This window comes from Sturnira hondurensis, unplaced genomic scaffold (assembly GCF_014824575.4).
Source record: "Sturnira hondurensis isolate 20B ecotype Veracruz unplaced genomic scaffold, ASM1482457v3 Scaffold0017436, whole genome shotgun sequence".
NCBI lineage: Eukaryota > Metazoa > Chordata > Mammalia > Chiroptera > Phyllostomidae > Sturnira > Sturnira hondurensis.
The window spans coordinates 8,564,736-8,575,134 of NW_028090067.1; the positions used below are offsets into that span (position 1 = coordinate 8,564,736).

A 10,399-nucleotide genomic window follows, 5' to 3' on the forward strand; every position below is an offset into this window, starting at 1 on the left:
TTAAAATATCTAACTTTGTAGTTTTTATTTGTATTCCAGTACCTTGACATTAACAGCTAGTACTTATTCGGCGCAACTATCTCCTATTGACATGAAGCAAGTTGTTGAATGCAGTAGAGCATGAATTAAAGCATTTAATGTAGATGAAAATGTGTGATTCCGAAGCATCCTGACCTCTTTGCATCAAGGAATGGACATGTACATAAGCGGCATCATTTCTACCAATATGTGACTTGAAATCTTTTTTTTAAAAAGGAGAATGATTTTTCCAAATTTGCATTAAAGAAGTTTTAAGAATGCTCCAATGGCATGCTGTTTTTGTCTGGACGTGAATTTATTAGCAAGTAGTTAAGTACTTCTCTAAAGGACCATGAATTGTTACAGTTTCATGGGTTCTCTCATGAAAGGTACTTTTATTTTTTTAAATGTAATTCAGAAATATGAAAGGTAAGTATGAAATATTAGTAGGTATTTCTCTGGCCTTTGGAAGGTATTAGATAGGATTTACTATTTTTAAAAAATACTTCCAATTTTTTTCACTTTTGACAATGAATAAGTAGCAAAAGTTAAAGGAGCAGTCCCTTTATTCTTCTCCACTGCGCTTGAGTCAGAACTCTTTGTGCTTAATTAAAAAAGAACATTAACCAACCAGAAACAGTTCTTCCCATGGATTTATAACATGTATGCATTTATTCTGCCATTCCATTCGAGCACTTGCATTATCTACAGAGAATCCCATAATCTCTCCAAGGGCAATAAATACTTTCCAACCAGTTAGGAATTTAAACTAAGATTAAATAACAGTAGGGAACAAAGGACTTCTAGGGGTCTGGCCAGAATTTGCTTTTTCTTCTAGATGTCAAATGTTTTAAATTCTAAACGTATGAAACTCAGGAGAAGATTTCCAAGTGGGGACTGAATGAATCTTTGTAACCAGCTGGAACATAATCAGTCACATTTCCAGGCAGCTAGTCCAGAAGTATTATTGCAGTGATTTTCACATAGATGGTTTTGACTTTGCCTTTTCCTTTTTGTCCCCCTCAGGTGGACTTTCCTTCTGCAGGCTCCTCTTGCAAGGGGTACCTCCTAACATAATTGATTCCTATTTGCGAGACTTGCAATCAAGCAATCCTGAGGAATACTAAGGGCCGGGGCATTGCCTCTGCTCCCTACTGCTTTGAAATCTGGTCACAATGAGAAAGCATTTTCTGTTTTAACACCAGGCACCCAAGCGTGGCCGTTTGTTTTCCTCCTCATGTTGAAGAAAAAAAATATTTGCACGGATTGCTTAATTAAAATGACAAACAAAATCCCATTTGAAGTCAGTGTCTCGATCATTATTGTCTGTGCTTTGTCACTGTACTTCACAGAGAAAACAAGTTATACAATAAGGAAAAGTGGGGTATTTTAGTTTAATGTAATAGGCTGTAAATGCTTTTTTTAATCCAGAGTAAAAAAAAAAAAGGCAGTACCATATACTGTAACAGAATCTTAAAAACCCATCTTTCTTATTTCTAAGCAAAGCTGTGTTTTACACACAACCCTCCTTAACACTGGTGGGTCTGTGTCTTTTCTCATTTGAATCCACTGGAAGACTTCTTAAAGTCAAACAAGTTTTCTCAAGGGGGAATATAGTCGATAAATGTTACAATAAATCTGAAGTATTTGTGGTAAAATGACACAGTATTTGTTTTTGTGTCCGGGGTTATGTGGCCAGACAGAACTGCAGACAAAAGGCGGGCGGGCCGCCAGCACGCTCCCCAACTCGAGCCTGGCCCCCAGTGTCACTCTGGCTTTGCATCCTGGCCCAGCTCACCAGAGGTCCTGCCAAAACAGTCACAGTGACAGAGAGCTGGTGGGGACTACAGAGCAGGAGTGCTGATGGCATCCATTCAAAATCTAGAAGCAGAGAACCATTTGTGCAAGGCCATCATCTCTCCAGCAGCTTCTTTCCTCTCCTTGGTGCTGTGGAGAAAGTTCCAGCTGAGGGAGTGGAGCGGAAGTGTGAGTAGGGTTCCACACCACACCTCATCTCACCTTCTCTCCTTTGTTCTTTTGGCCTTTTGTTCTGGGAGCTCAATCCATTGTGACCTGTAGGCAGGCCCATAGGGTCCTGGGACAACATTTATAATATCTGCTTTGCTTCCTTTCCATTGGAGAGCTGGGATGTTGTGGTGGTGGTCATGCCCCTGGGTCAATGTGGGGCTCCCCCATTTTAATCATAAATTCCATTTTCACAGTATTGACTAAGATAATTTACATAAAAGAAGACTGGATTATCTAGAGAGACTTGAAGACCATATATCTCTATTGCAAACTGCATAAGACCTCTCTCTGCCACAACCAATCAGTGTGGCCCCTGCAGCCTTGTTCCTGAGTCAGAGGCCCAGTGCAGCTGAGCTGGTTGCATCATTTAAATACTCATTGACCAATCTCACAGAGTCATGGTCACGTTGCTTTATGCCATTTATAAACCTTGCCTAAGAGTGACTATAAAGCATAATTACAAAATATTGGTTTCCCAGTGATTGTGTCCTTTAACTATATTTTATACCAGATAATATTATTTTTCTACATATGATCTCTCTCCTCATATTAAGGGCATTCCCATACCACAAAGTTCCAACAAGGAAGAAAAAGTCTATTTTAAAATTACAAAGAGTGCCCTAGCTGGTGTGACTCAGTGGGTTGAGTGCTGGCCTGTGAACCAAGGGGTCGCTGGTCAGAGCACCTGCCTGGGTTGCAGGCTAGGTCGCCAGTAAGGGGCACAGGAGAGGCAACCACACATTAATGTTTCTCTTCTCTCCTTCCCTTCCCCTCTCTCTAATAAATAAATAAATAAATATTTTTAAAAACTACAAAGAACAAAAAATATCAGAAGCTGCCACTGCTATTAGATCTCTCCAACTTTGTTCTAGTTTTGTTTAAGTTATTGCCTGGGTTGCAGGCCAGGTCTCCCACTTGGGGGCGTGTGAGAACTGACCTCTTGCACATTGAGGTTTCTCTTCCTCTTTCTCCCTCCCTTCCCTTCTCTCTAAAAATAAAATCTTTATTTTAAAAAAAGCTTAATGAATGTTTTCATGTAAACCAATAGTGAATGGGGGAAAGCCACTAGTTCCAGGAAACACTGAAACAAGGATATGTGTCCTTAACCACTAACTCTTAAGTTGAATTCTGAAACATTCTATTAAGAGCAGCAAGTGGCTTGCTGAATGTCTGATGTGCGTGTGGCACTGTGATGGATTCAGCTAGGAAGCTGATGATGAATAAGCCACTTCATGCCTTTAAGGAATTTATGATGTGTAAGAGTAATAATAGAGCATGCGGGTGTAAGAGAGCACTCTAAGATTTCAGAAGCTGAATATGTGGTTTATGTGTCATTATACATGTATGCATCACACTAGAATGTAGTATAGGACATGCCACATGACTTTATTATTGTAAATCAAATTAAATATGATTCTGAGCCCCACATTAGCCAGGGCAATTGAGAAATTCTCTCTGTCCTGCTTGGAAGGTCCCATCTCAAGTCCTGGGCCAATTAGAATCTTTCCTGGTACCTAGAAAAGAGAGACAAGCAAAGTCTCTGCATTTCAGTCTCTACTGGTGGCTGCGGAAATGCCACTGGTCCCACCCAACATCGTGCACTCAACCTGCTAGACAAGTGTGGGAACACTGGACAGTTCTACCACTCAGTATCAGCCCTGGACCTAGGCAAGAGGGGCTTCTGCAATTTCAACAGCCTCATTACAGCCCTTCTCCAGACACATTTCACTGCATGAGACAGGGAGGCCATACAACCAAGGGGTGTGCTTACTTGGAACACATATCATACCACTCCTTCTTATAGATTATACCAATGCTCACTGTTAGGGCTTTAGTGGGCTTTTTCCCTGGGTTTAGACCCCTACAGAAGAATCGTGTGGCCAGTATATGTACCCTGAAGCCCAAGGGGTGGTAAAGGCACCTGTTTGCCAGGAGGTTGGGGTGTGCAGATGTGATCAGAGCTTCTGTGTAAGTCTTGTGCTTGGGGCATCCTCACGTGTGTGCCCGAGACCACGCCTGGTGTGGTGGAGGAAGGTGCTGGGATGCAAAGAACAGGGGGACCAGAGACTACTGGTGGGCCACCACACAAGGTCTGTCCAGAAGGTATACAGCCATGTAATGTGAAAAATAGAGACATTCATTGAAGAAGATACAAGAGACATGGTACTCAGTCCCCTTCAACATAGGCACCTTGGGACCTCACACGATTCTCCCAATTTCCATCAGCTGCCCTGTCACATTTTCCTGAATCTCATTGACCATCAAAGTCTCTTCCCTTTCAAATGCGATGTTAATTTTGGGAAAAGCCAGAAGTTTTTTGGCTTTTCAAAATCCCAAATCTGGGCTGTAGGAGTCACCTGGGTGTAAATCACCTGGGTGATTTGATGTGTTGCCAAAAAGCTCTGTATGAGATGTAATGCACGAGTGGGTACGTCGTTGTGATGAAGCTGACAATCACCATTTGCCCATAACTGTGGCCTTCTGAGTCATCCAGATAGTTTCTGTGCAGGAATGTTCAAGCTTAATGCAAAATCTGCTGCTCTACAGGCTCAGTCATTTTGACTGTGACAGCCACACAGTACACATGCTCACTCAATGGTGTCTACTGCCCCCCCTGACTACTAGTGAAGTCATCATGGCTGATGCACTCCAGTCCACTCTCCTTGGCTGCCAGGTTACATCAGTGTCATGGAAACCATTCTCACTATATTAATAATAGTCGGACTTTCTCCAGACAGACCTCATATACTGGCAAGTATTTCTGAAGAATCTGCTAACTCTACATTCAACCTGGGCCTCCCAGGTCATTATAAGGGTATCCTCATGAAGATTACAGGATACAATTATTTTCTTAAACACGTTAGCTTGATTTATAACTTCTAAATAGTTATGTATATGAGTTATAAAAATTCGAGCTCAGCCAGCCCCCAACCATCTCTGTTCCCTTTCTTGTGTCCTTCCCTCTTCTCCACCATCCGATACTCTCTCACTTCCCCACTTCCTCCTGCCCACTCACCAGACTCAGATCTAACCCTTTATCCCCTGCCTCACTTGAGTTTTGTGAAAAGAATTCTAGAAATATAAGTTTGGCCTTTGAAGTAGAATAAAAAATAACATGCCAGACAGTATTCCCAACTGTCCCTATAATAGTCATTGAATCTAAATTGAACCCTATACATTTTTAAAATTTTCTTATTTTGGCCATTATATCATCATGCACTGAAGATTCAGGTTATCGCTGCGTACAGATATCTATAAAGTCCTTTGTTTGAACTTGGATAACTTGGAATGGCCTAGAGAAACAGGCCCATCCATGGAATGACCGGTTCTGCAGCTTCTAAGGGCTGTCATTACTCCTTAAAGACACATGACGTGTTCTCTCTGACCCCAAAAGCACTGACCCGCACAATCTGTGGCCCTGCTGAATATTTTTCTATCTGGAGTAGTTTACTGGGAACAAGATACCAGGAAGTCAGCAAGACAGTGTAACACTCCCTAAGAGGTTACTCAGAGTGTGGCTTGGGGTGCTAGCTGACTCAAGTCACTAAGGTAAAAAGACCTTGCACTCTAGTGCCTAATCCACTATAACCTCTTTTCCTCCCAAGCAATAGCTTTAGAAAAAACGTTTTCTGTTCTTTGCAGATAAGCACTCACACAGCTATCCACAGCAAGAGATTCCCTCCACTTACTATTCTGCTCTCCCCTTATGTTAGTGTTGGAGCCCAAGGAAACGTCTTAAAAACACTATACACCAATTTGGCTTAAAATTTTTTTAGTTAATAAAAAAAAAGAAGAAATAACCAGGGGTTACTAGCTAGGCTGTGGCAAGGAAAAGAAGCCTCATTCAGATTTTGTAAGGCATCCCTCTTGGATGATTGGGACAAAGGGTAATTGGAAAGGAGCCACGTTGCAAAATAAATCAAAGCTGGTTTAAAGTCATGTCTCCATTTGGAAAATTCCAGACATGGGAGAGCCAAATAATGTATCCCCAGCACGCTGCAGGATAAAGTGCCATTGGGCTGTTCATCCCAGGCCCCCTCCTGAGTCTCCACGGGAGGGTTGTTGCAAATCCAGTTTCAATTCCTGCACTCGGAGGTTCCACTGAGCTGGAGGCAGGTTGGGCAATCGTGGGGGTTGCTAAGAAGAGGTTATTTTCATGCAGTTCTTAATAGTTCATATTAGGGTTCGATAAACATTAGCTAGCAGTAGAAGCAGGAGTTCATTGGTGAGATAAGCTGTTCTCTGGGTCCTTCCATGATTATCTAGTCTTGGCAAGCAGGGACTCTGACCCAGAGTTGGCCTTTAGTAGCTCTACTCCCTGAAGAAGTGAACCAACAGTGACGGAAAAATAGGGAGGACGTGGCAGGAAGGGGCTCCACGAAGGCCAAGATCAAGCAGGAGAGAGAAAAGGAGGACTAACACAACTGTTTCCATAGAGGGAAAAGCAATCAAGAGCAGCGAGACAGAAAGGAAGCCAGAAATAACCTCCCCAGACAAGGAGCTGAAGAAAGAGGAAACAGTGATGAGAAAATCAACAATAAAAAGAAAACAGTGCTTACTCACATGCTTTACCGGCATGATCTCAGTCACGGTTTCTTCATCCTGTTCATCACCTCTGCATTCCTATTTGCAGAAGAAAGAAATACCTGGCGCAGGTGAGAGCGCATAGCCTGAAGCCACTGCCATGACCCCGTATATTCATTAAATGTATCCTCATCTTGTTTTCTTCTCCATAATGTACAAGTTTATTGAGTAGAAAACATTTTTTTCCTCCCCAGGTCTTCAAACAGATGTTGTTCCAAGCATATTGTCAGGAGCTAAAAGAATTCTCATCTGGGAAGCACACGACCAATACCTTCACCAAAGACCAACAGTAGATCTTAATTCCACAGGATTTATTATGTGATTGGTTAAAAGATATATTAAAATACATATAAGATATAAAGTAAAAATATTATATGTAATAGAGTATAAAGATAGATCTATCCACCCATCCTTCTGTGTCTTGGAGATAACAAGGCAAGCAATATTGAGTCATGCTCATCTCTCTCACCCCCCAATCTCCCTGAGTCCTTTCTCTCTTCTTTCTGTGCCATCCTTCTCCACCTGGAGCTCAAGGGGCTTGCTCAGAGTGGTACCTGCACCCCCGCCTTTTAACACTGTGCAATCCCATATCTCATTGTGGTTTGATTTGCATTTCCCTAGTAATTACTGATGTTGAACACATTTTCATGTGCCTGTTAGTCATCTGTATATCTTCCTTGGCACAGAGTTTATTTAGATTCTCTGCCCATTTTAAAAACCAAGTTGTTTATTGTTGCATTGCTGAGTTGCATGAACTCTTTATAATAAATTTGGGGTGTTAATTCCTCATCAGACATATCATTTGCAAACGTCTTCTCCCTTTTGATTGGTTGCCTTTTTCTTTTGTTGCTGGCTTTCTTTGCTGTGCAGAAGTTTTTTAGTTAGATTTTGGAGAGGATGCGAAGAAAAGGGAACCCTCATACACTGTGGGAGTGTGAACTGGTGCAGCCACTATGGAAAACAGTATGGAGGATCCTCAAAAAAATTGAGAATTTTTTGAGGGAACCACATGGCCAGCAATATGTAAGTTCAGAGGGTTTAGTGATTCCTTTTCTGGGTATTTATCCAAAGAATATGGAAACACTAATTCTAAAAGGTATCTGCACCCCTATGTTCATTGCAGCATTATTCATAGGAGCCAGCAGATTGAAACAACCTAAGAGTCCATCAACAGATAATGGATAGAGAAAACGTGGTGTATATATACAATGAAATACTACTCGGCCACAAAAAAGATGAAATATGTGTTTTGCAACAACATGGATAGACCTTGAAGGTATTACGCTAAGATGGAAAAGGACAAACAACATATGCTTTCAGTCATCTGTGGAATAAAAGCAAAAAGAAACTAACGAAAAAACTGTAATATAGTTAAATTTACTAACCTGGAAAAGGATTTTTTCTTGGATCATTAATGGTACTGACAAATTAAAAAGCAGGTATCTCCAAGTTTACTGTCCATAAAACCAGCGTAGTTAAAGGTGGGTCTCTGTCACCAATTCTCTTCCTAAGTTTTTCATCATCGTTTTTCACATTAAAGATTAGAGGATGCATACTCAGTGAATAGTTTGGCCTGCAGATACCCTCCTATGGCTCCAAGGCAGGAGCTGCCAAACGCTTTCCTGTAAAGGGCCAGACAGTAGATTCTCCAGGCTTTGCAGACCACATGGTTTCTGCCACACCCACTAAACTTCACCCTTAGAGCACAAGAGCAGCCAAAAACAACATGCAAGGCACAATCGTGGCTACATTCATGGCACTGAAATACAAAGTCCATGCAGTTTCCTGTCACACAAAAAATTCTTCTTTTGACTTTTTTTCTCAATCATTAAAAAAATGTAAATTCAGACTTAGCTGGTGGGCTGTGTGAAAACGTGGTGAGCTGACCCATCTCAGGACAAATTTTATCTGTTGATAGACACGCCCTAGTACAACAGCCTTGAGCTTGTTCTGTGCCTTAGAAAAGTACACACAGGTCAGAACCGTGAAATGAAAACAAAAGTTAAGCGGCAGGCTTATCTCAATATAACATGTTTGTGACGGGGCGCCCCTGTCTAATTGGGTGCATTGTGAGGTGAGGGCTGGTGAACTATTACATGCGTGGCAAGTGTGCTGCTCCCCACGTACAGTGGGGGAACACTGCCTAGATCCCTGTCCTCTGGTCCCAGGGAAGGGTGTCTGTAAAATTATCCTTTGTTATTGTGGTAGGCAGTCAGGTAGGCAGTCAGAGGGCCATGAGCAGAGCAGGACAATTGGCCAAGTATGGAATGCCACCAGGGGTAATGTCACTTTTGCCAGGTGCCTAGCAACTGACAAAACTGGGAAAACAAGGACCTTGCCCCCAGGGTAACCTTTCCTACCCTAGCATATCACTAAACCCTCTGAACTTTCATATCGCTGGTCATGTGGTTCCCTCTGCCCCAAACCTTTCCTCGCCTGGCAAGTTGCTAGTCAGGAGGGTTTGACCCCCTTAGAAGGGAAACAATCAAGGGGTCCAGAGAATAGCCCTTAATCATTAATCCCCAGGACAGTGAGGTTTTGACCTGCACCAAATGCATCTGGGCCTCAGCTGTGTTTCAGCTCCAGGCCCAGAAAAGCAGCAAAAGCAGACAAGTGACAAGATGGCTGGCATCAGGACCAGCTGCACAAACTCTGTCCCCCTGCTCTGGTGCCAACCAATCAGTAGAGCCCACGACCCTGTAAAGACACATCCGGAGAGCTGATGAATATTTTAAGATCCTCCCCAGGGAACTCTCCTAAAATTCCCACCAGAGGGAAGGATGCATTACCTCCCCTCCTCCTGGGCAACATCTGAGACTTTCCCTTCCCCCTCCACTTCCCCCCAGGTGACTACCTTTACCCTTCTCTCTCCTAGGCTCCAAGGCGCCTTCTTTTTCCTCTGTAACTTGTTTTCTCAGCCCGTTTCTTTCTACCCCTCACTTCTACCTCTGTGACTTTCTAAACAAACTTTCTCTTACAGTTTTGAGTCTTGACTCAGAATTCTTTCTTAGCCAGAACTCGAGAAGGAGGCTGCTGAGCCAAGGTCCCGTTTGCCTTCACTGGTCTAACACCTGGTGCCATTTTCGCCACTGCCAACATATCACATGCTCTGAAAATCGGGTGTTTGGATTTCAAGCACTCAGTCCCTCTGTTAGACAGTGTTTCCGAGTCCTGATTTTTAGTTCCAACACCTTGGTCTCTGACCCCTGAACCCCCAGAAAGGGTTCTCCAAAATGAATACACAGGAAGGGCCCCTATCTTGGGGGTTTGCAGGAAGAATTGTGATTGTGTATTATCAAACAGGACCTCTCTTCAGATAGACAGATGGGGCCATCATACTGGTGGCCCCAGACCCCTAGCTCTGCAGGAAGCTTCGTGGTCCTGCAGTGTAGCTGGCCAAAGGCCAGAGCACACACACACTGGGAGAAGAGTTGTGCACTGACCCCAAGTTAGGAACCAGCCAGCTTCCTAACTGGCCAGCCTGCAACCTTCCTCAGGAACGTTAGCCGCGGTCCCGGAAGAAGAACTGGGCCTTAGATGTGCATCAAGCCCGCGGGAAGGGCTGGGCCCTCGACGCGCCAATGATAAAGTAAGTTACTGTTGGCGGGCCATGATGGTGACCCGGTGGCCTGTGGGAGCCCAGACAATCCTCCCAGGCACCTCGCGGGGCCCTCTTGCACGCCTCGGGCTCCCCGCCCCCCATTCCCCCGAGATCCCGCCTCCCCCTGCGGCCGGGCCGCCCCAGGGGCGGGGGCCCGGGGCGGCGGGG

At 43.7% G+C, this 10,399-nt stretch overlaps 1 protein-coding gene across 1 annotated transcript in view; it reads left to right on the forward strand.

Annotated features, from left to right (window-relative positions):
* The window catches only part of MYBPC1 (myosin binding protein C1), a 66,389-nt gene extending 64,710 nt beyond the window's left edge, over positions 1-1,679 (forward strand). Inside the window, exon 33 of the mRNA XM_037068358.1 lies at positions 1,045-1,679. Within this exon, the coding sequence (XP_036924253.1) occupies positions 1,045-1,095 (51 nt within the window). The 3' untranslated portion in view covers positions 1,096-1,679. The remainder of the gene's footprint in view (positions 1-1,044) is intronic.
* The last annotated feature ends 8,720 nt before the right edge of the window (positions 1,680-10,399 follow it).